A 17,254-nucleotide genomic window follows, 5' to 3' on the forward strand; every position below is an offset into this window, starting at 1 on the left:
TGGGACCAGTCTAGAAACTTACAGGTGTCAATGACTTAACAAATAGTTTGTCAAAAGCTTAGTGAAGAGTCACAAATGATTCCTACCTGACTAGGGGAGTGTAAATAGGGTATTCGTTCCATCTTATCTGCCTGTAGTGGTTCTATTTTCCTGCTTTTCTTTTGTGGTCTCTGATTAACGACAGACATTCTGGGCTTCTCCATGTTTATTGCAGATCTCTCATCCTCTACTCTTAGAGCAACCATACCATGGTACTTAAGATTAAGACAGAAACAACAAAATTCAGATGACAAAAAAATCAGCTACTATTTTATTTGGTTGAAAGCAAAAAAAAAAAAAACATTTTAAAAACTCTGACTACTGAACACTATAAGATAAAATTCAAAAAAGTCCTTCAGGAAAATACATCTAGACTAGACAAAAGAAAGGAAATGATCATTGCATGAAACAATCTCTACCCCTAAGTATAATCATACATATGACATATAACCAAGTGTAGAGAATGGAATAATTCTTTCAGAGAATTCTTACTCTAAAAATGATGTCTGTTCCATTTCTATAAACAGATGATGGGTGAACCTGAAAAGAAGAGATGATAAAATAACATTAGACTTTTCTTTCCAGTGGCATACAATAGTTGGTTGGGACAACAGCTATTATCAGAGCTTTAGAGTAATAGGGAGCATTGAAGGTTGGCTATTACAACTGTCTTATTTAAAAGATGTTGTAACGGAGATCCTTAGGAGGTAACTGACTTGCCCAAGATCATCCAAGTGGTGACAGAATGGGGTTTTGAGCCCAGATCGTCTGACTTCAAATGTATGACAATGTGACCAGTTGGCTTAGTCAGAGTGAAAGTACTATATATTACCCTAGAAGACAGGCTTAGAGGTTTGAGAACACTGTGAGTCAGACAGTTTGCCTCTGGCTTCATGGTAATGGGATGTACCTATGTCTTGAAAATGCATTCCCTTCACCAAGAGGAGCCAGGTAAATGACTCTGAATAACAAGAGGCAAGTCAATCACCATTGCTGGGGGAAGAAAAAGACTTAAAGCCCAAAGCTGGGAAATGACATACCACTTTGACAAGGACAGTACAATGCCAACTACAGAATATTAAGCAACCCTTAAAGACCACCCCCCATAAGATTCAGAATACCTCATTTAATTGTTTCAAGAAAGTTCAGAATATTTTGGTTCTTTTGACAAATCCTGTCAATAACATCCCAGAGAATTGTCCATCTTATTTCTAAAGTGCATGGCTCTTACTGTTTTGCCATTTCCTATTGTCCTAAGCCTTTTCCTGGGAACATCAGTTAAGTCGAAATCTTGAAGCTTGTCTCCTCTGCTGGGTGTTATCCCATCTTTGGAAGATGAAGGGTGTCTTCCTTCCAAATGGATCCCATCAAGAATGGAGGGTGAGGATGAGCCTGGGGAAAGTGGGAGCCATGTGCCTTTCCCCCATGAGTTATACTGGTTTTGGCCAGAGGAGGGTGAATCATGGCACCGACCTGAAATCACACAAAATGGCAGATGGTCAGTTTTGTTCATTTTACGTAAGCAGATAACTGATCTCATGGAACAGCTTATCACTAAAAGTGGATGGATGATTCTTCTACCAGATGTTACCTGTTTGTCATTTGCCAGTAACTCCTTCCTTTTCCATCAGTTTCTCTACAGGAGAGCTGTGCACTTCGGCACATGAAAAGTGTGACTAGCCAATAATAAGAATGATTTCGCAAGTCACATAGGACAACTGGTTTCACTTCTTTAAGCTCATTCCTCTAAAAATCTGGAAAAACTTCCATCTCCCCTTATTGTTAAAGTGTTTCTGGATAGCTCTTTTTGTTAATTGGCATTCCAAAGACAATGCATAACACTGACACTCCTCCCTAATGCTGCGCAACAGAAACAGAGATTGCTTAAAGATTTTGTAAGACCATGAAACCATTCCTTCAGGTATGGTCCAATACTGACTATTAGAACAAAAAGGCCAAATTCAAAAGGTACTATTTCTGTCTGGAGCCCCAAAAACTCTCTTTTAAAACATATCTGGGGAAGTAAGTATCTGAACGTCTAAGGTCAAAATATTTTCCTTCGGGTGTTTCACGCTTCATGTGGGGATTGTCAGGTTTATAAAAATCCTCCTGAGAAAGAAATTAATTTAGGGAAGAATATTGTGAAGGAAAAAGAGCAGTGTCTGATTTCCTTCTTTTTCTCCTTCCATCTTGTTTCCTTTCTTTTTTTTCTTCTTTTCTCACTTCCTTTCTGTTCTTCCTTTCTTTTTTTCCTTCTTTCCTTCCTTCCCTTCTTTCCTTCTTCCTTTCTTTCTTCATCCCCTCCTTTCTGAATCAAAAGGAGAGAAGAAGAGCTAGAGACATTTTTATCATATTTCAGGACACCGGTTATAAGTAAGAGGGAAATAAAAACTGGGGTACACAAATGGAAAGGGGAACTAGGATCTTAGATATTAACAGGGTCTCTGAAATGTAATGAGCCATCTATTGGGATGCTTGTCAGGGAAAATAAAAAGGCTTGAACACCAAAGTCTGACATGAATCTTCAGATGATTCGGTTCTACAGTGTGTGCCATACAGAACCTAGTTGGCTCGGGTAGGCCCAAGGTAATTCATTAATATTCTCCAGCTGCTCCTGGATTCCCAAGCCAGCTGCATCTTTCGTTTGTAATTTTCTTCAACTGCTTCCTCTCATGATTTTCCTGGTCCTGCTGTAATATGGGCTGGGGTTTTAGGCATTGAGAGATCTCTTTGACAGAGGAGGATAATTACAGCTCTGCAATCTCTAGGGGAAAATAATTATCGATAGATTTTTCAATGACCTATTTTTGGTCCCCTCTGTGAAAATAGCAAAAGGGTAGGAGGAGAAAACACACACACACACACCACCACCATCACCACCACCACCACCACCAACAACAACAACAACAACCCTGGTTCTGACTTGTTGCTTTTCTCCAGTGAAAGTTCTTAGCAGGAGGAAAACAGCATGAAGTTGATGCCAGGATAAAGGGCCTACCGTGGCCCAGGTTGCTTTCTTGACAAGAAATTAAGCATTTTGATTCGAAGGCGTTATCAAGCACATTGGCTGTTGAAAGCTAGTGGACTGCAGAGCCAAGACTGCCCCGATTTCAAGACAAGGATCAAAAGAATACCTCCTTTTGAGTCCAAAATTTTCACTCTGGCTTTTGTCTTCATGCCAAGAACGGCATTCACAGGGGAGTTGAGAATTACTTCAAAGACCTCATCATCTTCCTCTAATCCGTCATAGGTAATTGCTATATTCCACATCTTAGTTGACATTCCTACAAGAAGTAAACATTTTAATTACTCTTTAATTGCTATTTCAATCAACCTAGGTGTCAGAGAAATATATTAATTAACATGTCTACAGCGAGGCTGGAGTAGCCTGGGTGATCTATTGTGCTCTTCCTGACTGACTGCACTCCTGCTGTTTCCCCAAATAACATTAAAAGACCACATTTGTTCCTGGACAATGATGATTCCCTATAAAGGCAAACACTGTAACCAAAAAAATTGGCTGCCTTATGTGGGAGAAGCAAAATGGTTATCCAACGATATTTGAGGCTCCATTTTCCTCTGACCTACCTCATTTTCCCTCTTTTGTTGAGAATAAACAAGTATTGAAATCTTAAAATCTTAGTAGTTGCTTAAAAAATTTTCCAAGTGCCGGTGCTGGAGATAATTAGGATGATGGTTTGGTATGGGAAGGGGCAGAGAGATCTTGAAATGGCTTATTTATAAAGGTGGCTGTCTCCACGGACACTCTGACTTGGCTTCCAGGGTATTTCCTAGCCAAGAAATGCCCTCCTCCTCCTCCATCATGATGTCACACTTAAGATTTTGATATCCTACTGGAGACAATTTAGGGGGTGGGGTGTCTAGAAATAACCCAAGCCAGTATTTCTCTTTCTCTGTCTGCCTCTGCTTGTGGAGTTACAATTAAGCTCGGCTCCTAGTAATCTTGTGACCTTAATGAAAGCAGCTTTGATACTCTGAACATACCACCCATCCCCCCTTCCCCACCCCAGACATGCTGCTGTTATTATGGTGGGATGAACAGTCATCTCCTCTGGTCTCTGTGGTGCCCCTGTGGAAATGACAAAGGATTTTTTAGGGAAAGAAGGAACATATTAAATGGAGAGAGAGAGGAAGATGGCATTTCTTTCTCACCTCTGCCACTTGGAACCCCTAGCTCCCTTCAAAGCTTTTCTTGGGTCACCTATGCCAAACCACTTTCCTGATTCTCTCACTTGTTAATACCTCCTCCCTGCTCCCACTTCCTATCACTTAGTGTTTATTTTGCGTATAATTTGTATTTACTTCTCTATGAATATATTGTGTACTTTGAATAAAATGTAATCCTCTTGATTTTTTTGTATTCATTTTTGTCTCATTTTTGTATTCATATTCCTAGTATCTGGCACATAGTAGGTACTCAACACATGTTAATTGACTGATTCATTAACTCCTTCATTTTATTCAGTGTTCATTTTGAATAGTTTTCAGCCAGAGTTCCCCTTTAGCAGGATTCTTAAATTCTTCTGAGCCTTTTTTCCCAAATAAATCCTCCTCTCACATACTCTCCTGGTGCTCAATGTTCTACAGTTCTCTGATTATTCCAATGTGTTTCACTGGTACCATATTTATGACAGCTACCACAGAGCACCAAATTCTCAGTTAAGGTCTTGCTAATGAGCAGTATAATATAGGAGAAAAGTGGGATATATCCTTGGCTTCCCATAAAGAGAAATTGGTTTTGGCAGGGGTAGGGGAGAAATTATTTTGTACTTGAAAAATCCTGGCTTATTGCTAGCTTATTATACTCGGGGTGGTAGAGGATATCTTTAGTAGATTGTTCCTATGGTATACTCAATTTAAAAAGCATTTATCAAACACTTGCTACATTACATCTTGCCCCCCATCTTCCCCTATTGAATTTCAAATTGTGCTATATTGCCATCTCCCCTTATGAAGTCCACTGTTAATATCCTTGTTCCTCAGACCTCAGATAGCATGTTTATGTCCTTAATGGACTTATCATATAATATGGTATGTTATAGTTAGTTGTGTATATTTTACTAGACTGTAAGTTTCATGAAGGCACATGCCATATGCCTGGTGTGGTGCTTGGCGCACAGTAAATGTTTAATGAGTGTTTTTTGAAAGAATGAATGGTATTGTGTTTGGTGCTCATCTTAGAAAGATAAAAAAAAATGACAGAGTCCTTAACCCTCAGTAGAAAACATTCTAATTGCCAAACCTAATGGCCTTTTCTCAATTGTCATCCTTCTTGACTTCTCTGAAAATTTTGTCACAGTTAATCACCTTCTCCTCCTGGATTCCCTCTCCTTTCCAGGGTTTCTTGACAAGGCTCTCTCTTGATTTTCCCCCTACCTGTCTCATCATTCCCTCCTGATCTCCTTTGCTAGATCCTCATCCAGGTCACGTCCACTAGCTGTAGGTGTCCCCACAACACTCTGTTCTGGGCTTTTCTTATCCCACTATATCTTGCTAAGTGATCACATCAGCTCCTATGGGTTTAATTACCATCTTGATGCAGATGGTTCTTAGATCTATATTTATAGCCCTAGTTTTGCTCCTAAACTCCAGTCTGGAATCATCAGCTGTCTTTTAGACATATCAAACTAGAATTCTTAGATCTAAAACTCAACATGTTGTAAACAGAAATCACTATCTCTCCCAAATCCTCTTCTCTTCCAAATTTCCCTATTGCTATCAAAAACACCACAATCCTTCCAGTCACCCAGGCTCACAACCATGGTAGCATTTTCTAGTTCTCATTTGAACTTACTCCATGTATCCAATCTGTTGTCAAATCTTGTCATTTTTTTCCTTTTCCACACCTCTTCTATATGTCCCCTTCCCTCCACTCACACAGCCAACACATTGGTCTAGGCAGGCCCTCATTACCTCTCACCTGGACAAAATAGCCTCCTAATTAGTTTCCCTGCTTCAATTCTCTTCCCATTCCAATTCATCCTCCACCCACCTGCCAAAGTGATTTTCCTAAAGTGTAGGTCTACTCTTGTCACTTTACTCAATAAACTCCAAATGACTCTCTATTAGCCCCAGGATTAAATACAAAATCTTAAAGTCCTTCATAACTTGGCCCTATTCTCCCTTTACAGTCTTCTTACACTTTACTCCCCTCCATCCTATGTAGCTATGACCTAGCTACACTGGCCTGCTTGTAGTTTCTTGAAGATGACAGTCCCTCTCTTGACTCTGTGCCTTGTCATTGGCTGTCCCAGTGTCTGCAGAGCTGGAGATATGGAGAAGGGTGTGTGAAGGGGAACAATGTTAAATACAGCTAGAAAGGTAGGTTGGACCTGGATTGGGGAGGGACTTCAATTCTAGCCTGAGTTTCACTTTTATCTTGGAAGCAACAGGGAACTACTGAACATTTTCAAACAGAGTGGTGACATCATTAGAACTATGCTTTAGGAAGATGATACTGGCAGTGGTAAGGAAAGTGTGTTTGAAAGAGAAAAGATGGGAAAAAAGGACTAAATAAGTGATAAGGGGAAAAGGATATCCAGACAAAGACATCTAGAATAAAACTGAGGAAAGACAGATCACTTTCACAAGAAGGGGATTAGGAACAGCTTCACTGAGAATGTAGCACCTGAGCTGGGCCTTTAAGAAAGAGAGATTTCAATAGTCAGAAATAAGAAGGCTTCTGAACAAAGGAATGCTGTGGTCAGATGTATTAGGAAGATTATTTTGATAGTTACATGAAGGGTGAGTTGGACAGAGGAGAAATCGAAGGCAGAGGGATCAAGGAGACTTTAAATTTCTTGAGGGCAGTTAACACTTTTTTTACATGTCTTTCACTGTCTACCAAACCACCTTCCTCCTCTGTCTATATTATTTCTTAAAGCATTCAAAAGAATCCCTAAAATTTAAGGCTAACCGGGATCTCCAGAAATCTTTAGTGTTTGGGAAAAAATTATACCCAGACTGACCTAGACAGACAGGTATTTACCCTTTCTTTTAAATATTCAGGGAAGGACATTCCAGAGCCTCCCTTAATTTCCTTTTCAAGGATTTGTCAATCTAGACAGAGCAACAATTAATGTGTTCAGAGTTTACTAAAAACCAAACCCAAGCTTAAATTTGTAACAAAACTCAACTCCATTTTGAATCACAGGACAATCTATTGAAGCCCACTGAAAGCTGAGCGGTAAGATTTGTCCTCATATGAGGTAGAAAACAAGGCACAGTGAAACCAATCAAACGCTCCCATCTTGTTTGACCCTAGCATGAAGGTCAACAGTCACTGAATAGAATCAGAAGAAGGCAAGTAGAAATTGTTTTAGTACTTTAAGGATTTCATTTATATGGATATCCCCTTCACTACTTAGAGCAGTGCCTGACACTTAATAAAAATTGCTTGTTGACTTGGCTCCAACGATGCAGATCTGAAACTCTTCCTGCCATAATAGATGGTCTTTAAGAATGACTGCAGCTGAAAAATTCATCACCCTCTGGCCAACCTTTTGGTGATGAGCCTTTCTTAAGTAGAATAGGTTAGTCTTCAGTCACAGACACACAATTGGTTATAAGGCTCAAGCTCAAACTCTTCCAGAGTAGTGGAATCTGTAGGAGCTTGTACTTTGATGGTATAGACTCGGAGAACACAGGCCCACCAATCAAGAGGCACTGAATTAGGATGAAACATAAACTAACTTCAACCATTCTTAAGTAGCATATAGTCAGCTTGAAGAATGTCAGAATGTTAACTACTATAGGAGAGTTGCATAATTGTTGATCAAATAACATATAAAATCTTACGTATTAAAATAAAAGTAACAAAACTTCATACTCCATGTATTAAGCTCAGATAAGAGTTAGGATTAGCCTCCCTTTGTCTTATATACATATTTGGTCAGTTTTCTGGAGGAGATTAGGGGCTCCTCCTCTGCCCCTACCTTCTTCTGAAGCATCACATAGTAGCTGCCAAAAATGGCTGACCTTCTAGTGCTCTAATGTGATCCTAGATCCCTGTTCTCATCCCCAGGCCTCCATCTACTTCAAGTCTTCCCCAGTTCTTTGCTTTAGAATACTAAGAATCAAGTCAGCTCCTGAGCCTGGAAGAACATAGAAACCCATCCAATGAGATGAATAATTGTTTGTTTCCAACCTCTGGGAGAGGAAGGTTTACATTAGGGTGCAGAGGGTACAGAAAATTGCCAGTCGTCTGATTACTGAGTCACAGACAGATTTTTTATAAACAGTAATATGCCATTCAGAGAAACCCACTGTGATTGATATAAACAAGTGGAGACGTCTAGAATTTCAGGTCACTTCTCTCTTGTTGAAACAACTAACTTGAGGATGAGAAAGGAGAGTCTGAAGAATCCATGGGTGTTAGAAAGTCTCTAGTTGGCCATGGCCATCTAATACACAGTATAACACATTTTTCATGCCTCTTTACAAACTCCCACTTTCCCCTCCAAAAAAGCAAAGCAGATTGTCATGGCAAAACCTACCTGGATCGAACTGAATCAGCTTAGATGGATTCACAGTGAAATCTTTTCCGATTGTAGCTGATACTTGGTTGACCTTAAAAGGGGTGGGAGGGGGATGGAGGCAGGGAAGGAAAGGGAGAGAGAGGGAGAGGGGAAAGCTTTCTTTTAGTGATGTAAATACAGATAAATTGGATGGGTTTGCATTTTCTACGCCCTGGCTGCCCAAACCCATGCTGCTGGATTTGTTTTCAATATTGAGTTTATTCATTTTATGTATAGGTGTAGTATATTTTTAAGGGAATCATTGAAGATTCTGGAGGCACGAATCTTCTCAGAAGCTAATTTACTGGAAAATAGGCTCTTTTTTCTTTTCTTTTACAATGAGTGGGTTTCTTTAATGGAAATAAAATGGAATGAAATGTAAAAATACTTTTATTAGGTGTAAAATGTAGCACCTTCTTTCTTTTAAATTGTGTTCTAGAACAGGGGTTCTTACACTGGGATCCAAACATTTGTTTTGGTGGGGTTTAAAATATCTTGATAACTATATTTCAGAATAATTTGCTTCCTTTGTAATCTTATTTATTTTATTTTATGCTTTAGAAACACTATTCTGGGAAAGGGTCTATAGGCTTAACTGTATGTCAAAGGGGTCCATGTCATAAAAAGGTTAAGAACCTCTCTTCTAAAGGAAGCCAAGGGCAGGGGAGGGAAAAGAAGGCTCTTCTTGAAACCCTGGTGATGATCTATTGGCTGACTCGCTAGTTGAATAACATTAAAAAGCTCTGGACTCGATTAATTAACAAACAAATCTGGGCCATTCAGTCTGGATGAAACTATGGCTTTTCCATGATGTGAATGAGAGCTTTGTGGGAAGAGCTGGGCTGAAAACAGTCTCAAGAAGGCATTCCATCCTCACCAAGAACGCATTATGAATTGAGAATTTTGCAGGGTTCCCAAGCCATACGTTGCTGAAAAATGACCTAGGATATAAGTGACTCAGAGTGCTAGGACTTAAACAAGACAGGCTGTCTCATGCTCTGGATAGAACCTATCTCCTCTCTGCAAGTGTGTACATGAAAGAGGAGTCATGGGAAGAGCCCTTGACTGGCTTAGGGAAAGGGAAATCTTAGAGCCCCAGGTAAGAATAGAAATCAGAGAAGTGTCATTTTTGTTCATTTAAAAAAGTTTTTTTTTAATTATTAGGTATTCAGGAAGAGTTTAAAGTTCCCTCTTCCTCAACAAAAGGTAGTTTAGGTAACTAGAAGCAATATTTGAAAAATTAAAAAGCAAATCTTTCTGTAAAACCTCAAATAATATCTCCATTTTTAAAAAAATGCTGAGGGGAATGAAGAGAAATGGCATCTTTTAATATGTCTGAATTGGAAGCATTTTTATCAGATGGTCCTTCCTAAAATTGTCTCCATCCCTTTTTTTCCCTGTTTATTTGTGATGCCCAGGCTCCTGTGGAACAATCTCTTATTGAGAAGTGGCAGGCTATTGTACACCTGTATTTACCATATGCTGGAGGTTCCATTACACTTGGGTCCCTGCATGAGACCTGCATGTGCAATTACCTAGTATTTACCACCATGGAGTGTGCAGAAGCTTATGTGAGAAAAGAAATAGGATGGAACAAGGCAGGTAGAGAGGTTTGTTAGATTAGGGGGAATGATTTAATCATATGCCAAGAGCATAGGATAAAATCCCATCGATTTTTTCCTCCTTTTTTGTCATATGGCCAATAATGTGAAGAGGAAAGTTTGTGCGAGCCTTGAATTCCCAAAGAAATACACAGTAACTGGACCTCGGGAAGGAAGGAGTGCAAACTCAAGCTGATGGGAGTAGAGATCATGGCATAGTAGAAAGAAAAGTACATCAGTAAAATATAAAATATAATAATAACTAGCATGTATTAGCATGTTGAAGTTTGCAAATATATTCTATGCTTTGCCAAGAGATTTTGTCTTAACTCATAGATCTGTCACACACACTAGCTATGTGAACCTAGACAAGCCCCTCCACTCCTGTGAACCTCAGTTTCCATGTCTGTAAAATGAAGGATTGGATTTGATGAGCTCAATTCTGACATTCTTCGAGTCTGATCCTACAACTCATGATGTAGCTACTACTGCTTGCTCGGTCAAAAATAGGATTAAGTATAAAATCGCATCAACTATTTCTATATTGGCAAAGTGGATAATGGCACTGGCAGAAATTCTGGAACATATGGCATTTTCTACATAGGCAGAGAAGAATATGTGAAAAGACAAAGGCACACCATCAGATATTTCTGTAAATAATCAACTGCACACGAATATGGAACATTATCAAATTTAAAGCTGGAAAGAGCCTTAGAGAGCATATCCAATCTCCTCATTATCCAGATGAGGAAACTGAGTCCCCAGAGAGGAGAAGAAACTCATCTAAGTTCATACAAATAACTAGTGGCTGTGCCAAGATTTGAATCAAGGGCTTCTGAACCTTCTGAACCAACTCTGAAACTAGCATTCCTTCCAATACACCATATTGCTTCTATGCTTTCGGCTATTTTAATGGATGAATGTTTATTATGCCAGTGAAGCAACAGTCATAGGAAAGAGGCCCTGTTTTAAAAGCATAAGCACCTCACCTTACCTTTTGGTCTTATTAGAAGGTAAATGTTTTATAGATACTTGACATATTGTAATTGAGGCTTAAAATAGATATGATTTTATAGACCCCAATATTTGTCCTTTTCTCTAAAAATAAGGCTGAGCAAGGACATTCTTGGTTCCATTTTGCCAAAGCTTCCATTTTATTCTCTCTTTTTATTTCCTTAAAGAAATTTTATTCCAGGAGCCCTTTTGACGCACTTCAGTTGTGAAAAAGATTAACTGATTAACCCTCGACTATCCATACTAACGAAGGGTGTTATGGGTAATCAAAATAGCAGATATTCTGAAAATCACCTCTACTTGGCTTTGGAATGTTCCAAAAATGCACAGGTTTGTGCAAAGTTCAACCTTCTAGTTCTTTGGGGGCCTAGGCTAATATTGAGTTATGCTTTATTCTATGAGTATTATCAGCTGATGAAGGGGATGATCTATTGTTGAACGAATGAATGGAATGAGAGAAAGAAAAGAAAGAGAAAAGAAGGAAGGAAGGAAGGAAGGAAGGAAGGAAGGAAGGAAGGAAGGAAGGAAGGAAGGAAGGAAAGCTTTTAAGTATGCTAGATAATAGGAGGAAATTAGTTCGGGATTGAAAACTTCTTACATATAATCCATACATTAAGTAATACACTGAATTCACTGCGCCATCATTTATATAATTTTCTTCATTCTTACTAGTCTTACTGCAAAAGGAGGGAAATAATCTTCTATTTCTAAATCACATGTCAGTGAAATAATCCTAACAATATGATTATGAAATCAAAACTCGAAGACTTTATGCAAATAATCACCTAAAGTTCTATAGATGGAGTTCATTCAGAACACATTTCAGTCATATACAAAGGAACATGAACTGAAGCTGGCATGACCTCAGAAGAATTTGCCATCCAAATCCCAGGAGTGGGGTGGAATGTGAATTCACACTGATTGTTTGAGAAGGTTTCCAGGGTACAGGAAGGTTTCACCAGGCACTTGCAGCAACCTTACACTCAGGTTTATAATTTTACATTTTAAAGTTACCTTTACTCCAACAAAGGCTGACTCCATGGAATGGCCTGTCCTGGTGATTTTCAGGGGCAATGTGTTCACATTTTCACACACCTCGTATTCAGTCTGAGGCAACTGAATGTGGGACCATTTTAATTCCAAACTATGCATGGAAGGAGGAAAAAGAAAGATATTCGTGAGAAATGTAGCATTAATTCTTGTAGGATATATGGGTTTTCCTAAGGACTGTAATATTGTGATCATTAATTCACACATAATCATAGTAGGCATAGTTCAGTAGTTGACACGGAAGCCCAATTTCATTCTTCCTATTGGTGTCCAAGCAGAAAAATATGGGGAAAATTGTGGATGGCTGATTTTCTTTCTCTACAAGTAACTTGGAACAGGAGTTTGGGTTTGTTTCTTCTAACATTTTCTCCTTAAGACCCCAATTTGATTTTAGGACTTTCATTACCCTTCATTGTGATCCTTTCTGTAGACCTATGAGGGTCATCAAAACTGGAGAGGACCTTAGAGATCATTTAGGCCAAAGTTCTCATTTCACAGATGAAGAAACTGATTAATGAGGTTAAGTAACTTGCCCAAGGTCACACAGTATGTTGGTGGTAGGAACAGGACCTGAACCCAGGCAGGCCTAATTCTCTTTCCATTGTATCTTTCTCATAAACCTATGGTTTGCCTCCCAGACCTTCCAATAGGATCCAATCTCTGTTTCCCTTCCTCTTCATCCCATTATTTCTCCCCAGATCTCACTTTTTAATTTTTCCTTAGGCTCTAGAAAGTCTGGTTACCAGTATCATAAACACAATGCTTTCCAATTACACAGGACCTTCCCTGATTTCTAGGAGGGAGTTAATTTTAGAAGTTGTGCTGGAGCAAGGCTATTATCAAAGTCTAATAATACATCATAACAAATGCATTATACTAAGGTTTGAAGATTTCCACAGTCATACAAATACTTCTACTGAAAAATAAACTCTGTAACTTTTGCCACTCAAGATGGGTTTTTGATGCAAATGAATTCAAATCTGGCATGAAACAAAACAACATGAGCAAGAAAGAATTCCTAAGCTTGTAGAGTTCTGAGATGAACAGGTAATAACAATGGTTACAATGCCAGTGGAAACAATACGTGGCAAAAAAAAAACCCTGACAGGTTCGGAGAATGAGAAGAAGAAGAAAAAATAAATATTAGCAAGGAAAGCAGGGAGAAAAGACAGAAATGAGACAAAGGAAAGGCAGAAAGGCACCTTAGGGATCATCTAATCAAAATCCCTCATTATACAGGTGAGGACACTGAGGCTCGGAGTCTGTGATTTGCTAAAGGTCAGGAATGTCAGTGGGAGAGCCAACACTTGAAATCAAGTCCTCTGACTCCAATCCATTTTCTCCTCCTAGGACAGGGAAGGAACAAGGAATCAAAAGGAACAGATTTGGATAGATTTCAACAAAGTCTCAGTAAGTTACAAATGCCTTTCAATATTGAATTCTTTCAGGAATCCATTTCTTACTAATGTTAACCACAGCTTCTTTAATGGCAGTCTGAATTGCCAAGTGAGTATCCAGATTCTTATTTAAATTCAGAAAGATACAACCACCAAGTTACTTTGCTCTGTGGGCCTCAATTTATTTCTCCATAAAGTAAGGTGTTTGGAGCGGATGATTAACCACAAATTGTTGGAGTTCAGAGGCCATCAAAGCCAACCCCCTCATTTACAAGTGAGAAAGGAGGGACAGATTGGGTAGTAGACTTGCCCACAATTATATAACTATTAAGTATTTGAGGCAGGATTTGAACCCACACACGTCCAACTCTAAGTTTTATACTTTATCTGCTACACCAAGCCAACTATTTGGTTCTCCTACTTCCAGTCTCTCCCCTCTCCAATCCATTCATTCATTTAATAAATATTTATTAAGTACCTACTATGTGCCAGGCACTGTGGTAAGCACTGGAGATATAAAGAGAGGCAAAAGACAGTCCCTGCCCTCAAGGAGTTTACAATCTAATGGGAATCCATCCTCCATGCAGCGACCAAAATAATCTTCCTAAAGTACTGACCTGAACCTAACAAGAAACTTCAGTGACGACCATTTGCCTCTAAGTTAAAACACAAACTTCTCAGTTGGGCATTTAAAATCCCTCGCAGTCTGACTCCAGACTCTGTCACGCCTTTTCAGATTTGCCACCCTTCACACACTCTAGCCAAAGCGACTTACTTACTCTTTCCTGAACTTGGCAAATTCAGCCCTCACCATCCTGCTAGTTCTGGTAGCATCCTTAACGTTCTTTAACTCAGGGTGGTGACTACTTATCTTTTGAAGTCTTCCCTGATTGCCCCAGTGTTCCTTCCTTCTCAAATGTTCTCGAATTTACTTCCTTTTTATATGACATATCCTCCCAGACACTATTTTTTTGCTTTTGTTTGTTGTCTTTCTATCCAAAGTGACATGTGCTTAGAGGTATTTAATAAAGGTTTGATGGATGGAATTTGGTGATTCTATGCCCTTAAGCTTTTGTTAGATTTGTGACAGGTCACAGTAATAATAACCATTATAATAGCTAGCATTTATACAGCACTTTATGCCTAATACTTTATAGATATTATTTCATTTGATCCTCACTTCCTCAGGGAAGTAGGTGCTATTATTAACCCCATTTTACAGATGAGAAAAAAGGCTGACAGAACTTAAGTGACTTGTCCAGGGTCACATAGCTAGAAAGTATCTGCGTTAGAATTTGAACTCAAGTCTTCCTGGTTTCAGGTTCTGCCTTCTATCCTCTGCACCATCTAGATGCCTCTGGAGATGACACAGAAACACTCTGATATAAATGTGAAAGGACACAAATGATATAACCAAGGTGAATTTTCTTTTTCTGTTTATATTACTTCTAATACAAACCTTATCTATGTATCTTCCTTATCGTGTCTAAATCCTTCTAATAGACTGTAAGCTTCTTGAGGCAGGGGCTGCTACTCTTAATCTTTTCATTTCCAGCACCCGAAACAGTTTAAATACTAAGTGTACATTGGTACTTTTATGAATTTGCGTTTACATCGTAGATTTAGCTCTTGAAGTGTCCTTGAAGGCCATCTCCTCTAACCTTCTCATTTTACATGAGGAAGCAGAAACACAGGTTAAGATACCGAGCTGCCTAGAGTCCCACAGCTAATTAAGACACAGAGAGGTATCAATGTTTATCACCTCCTTGGATCTCCACATTTTCAATGCTTTTACATGTCCATTCATTTCATAATCACTTACTGGATATTTACTAAATCAAATGACACATACAGTACTCAGTTTGTACTGTACTGTGGACATTTTTTGTTCATGTTTCTGAACTAAAGAATTTTGAAGAATGGCTCCTTGGAAAATGATTCTTAAGGTCACAGACTAAAAGATGGAAGGGACATCAACCCCTCATCTTACAGATGAAGAAACTGAGGCACAGAGAAATTAAGTGATTTGCCCAGAATCACAGGATGAGCAAATCCCCGAGGTGGAACTTTAACCAACGTCTTATCAACTCAAATCCAGCACTCAACACTAATCCACACTCAGTACTCCTTATATAAATGAGCAATCTGCAGAGAGGGTTAATTTCTTGACAAATGCATGTGCCTATCAAGGGTAAACCATGCAGGTTTAGGCAAAGAGTCTCTTTCTGGATTTTCCATTCACTGAAACATATTTTTGTACTTACGTCTGTGATTAGTTTAAACAAACGTTAGATTCTGATGAAAGAAAAAATAAAATAAGGGAAAAACTTGCTTGCCAGGACTAAAATGTTAGTTTGAGATTCGGAGTCATGCGTCAAAAGTGATTATGTACAACTTACTTAACCTTTCCATGCCTCAATTTCTCCATTTTCCAAAGTTTATTTAACCTCCTACTTCAAAGATTACATGAGGCGTAGTTAATGCTTATTAAGTACTTTGAGATTCTCAATGAAAGATCATATGAAAGCATATATTATAATTCTCATAAATACTTGTGTGTTTATATGCAAGGAGTGTATGCCTTAAGGATAAAGTTGGAACTTCAAAATAAAAACAAAAAGCCCCCACAAAGTATTTGGTATGCATTGGTATATCTATTAAACCCTATATTCATATGGAGTCAGCACTCGATTTTTCCCAGTAATGTGAACCAGAAATCAGAAGGGATAATTGCCATCCACAGATAATCCAAAAGTTTTATTTTAGACTAGGATTTCAACCACCTGTCCAGCCAGAAGTTTTCTAAGATTTTCTGAAATGTTTCTAGATTCACCAGTTTGATTTTCTTTTTCCTTTCATTTCCCCGGTAGAGGGGTGTTAATAATTTTTTTTTAAAAAAAAGCAACCTGAAAGAAAAGAATCTAAGATTTCATTATCTTGTATCAAATAATCAGCCAATGAATCACCAGATTTGTACCCATAGGAATCATTTGTGTCATTTGTACGTGCATCATTTCTGACTTTAGTCATAAATTGAACTCAAAATCTAGCGAAATGGTCCTAGTCATGCTTCCTTCTAATACCATGTGATTGATAAATGAAAAAGTATTAGTTTGGAGTCAAAGGATATGAGTTTGAATCTTGGCTCTATCGTTTATTGTCTGGATGGTGTTGGACCAGTCACCTAATGTTTTGGGACTAGACTTTCCTCATGTATATAAGGAAAGGGCTTGGACAAGATGATTTTGTTGAGTATGTTATAGCAGAGATTCCTTTCTGATATGGGTTGGCCCGGATGGCCACTGAGGTTCATACGACCTCTAAATTCTGATTCTAAGGTCCCTTCTAACTCCAAGACCTAAGAGATTCTCATCCTAAGGTAGTGATGGGTTTTTTTTCCCTTTTTTAAACAGATCTTAAATACCCAATTTTGATTATTATACAGATAAAGTCTTCTGAGCTTTATCAAAAGGATGTAAACTTCCATGTAGAATCATTAACCAACAAGATTTGATAGCTTTATTTAAGCAAAATTCACCTTGATTTCAATGTAATAAAATCAAGCCTTTCCATTATACCACTAACTCATTAGCATTGCAGAATCAGGCCCCCCAGA

General features: G+C 38.6%; 1 protein-coding gene across 1 annotated transcript in view; it reads right to left on the reverse strand.

Annotated features, from left to right (window-relative positions):
* Positions 1–17,254, reverse strand: part of FREM1 (FRAS1 related extracellular matrix 1) — a 141,939-nt gene that overhangs the window by 11,677 nt on the left and 113,008 nt on the right. The window contains exons 27-32 of the mRNA XM_036737466.1: positions 12,206–12,335; positions 8,556–8,628; positions 3,174–3,323; positions 1,271–1,512; positions 532–579; positions 87–254 (exon numbers count right to left, since the gene is read on the reverse strand). Coding sequence (XP_036593361.1) covers positions 87–254; positions 532–579; positions 1,271–1,512; positions 3,174–3,323; positions 8,556–8,628; positions 12,206–12,335 — 811 coding nt within the window. The remainder of the gene's footprint in view (positions 1–86; positions 255–531; positions 580–1,270; positions 1,513–3,173; positions 3,324–8,555; positions 8,629–12,205; positions 12,336–17,254) is intronic.

The sequence above is a fragment of the Trichosurus vulpecula genome, chromosome 9 (genome assembly GCF_011100635.1).
Source record: "Trichosurus vulpecula isolate mTriVul1 chromosome 9, mTriVul1.pri, whole genome shotgun sequence".
Lineage (NCBI taxonomy): Eukaryota > Metazoa > Chordata > Mammalia > Diprotodontia > Phalangeridae > Trichosurus > Trichosurus vulpecula.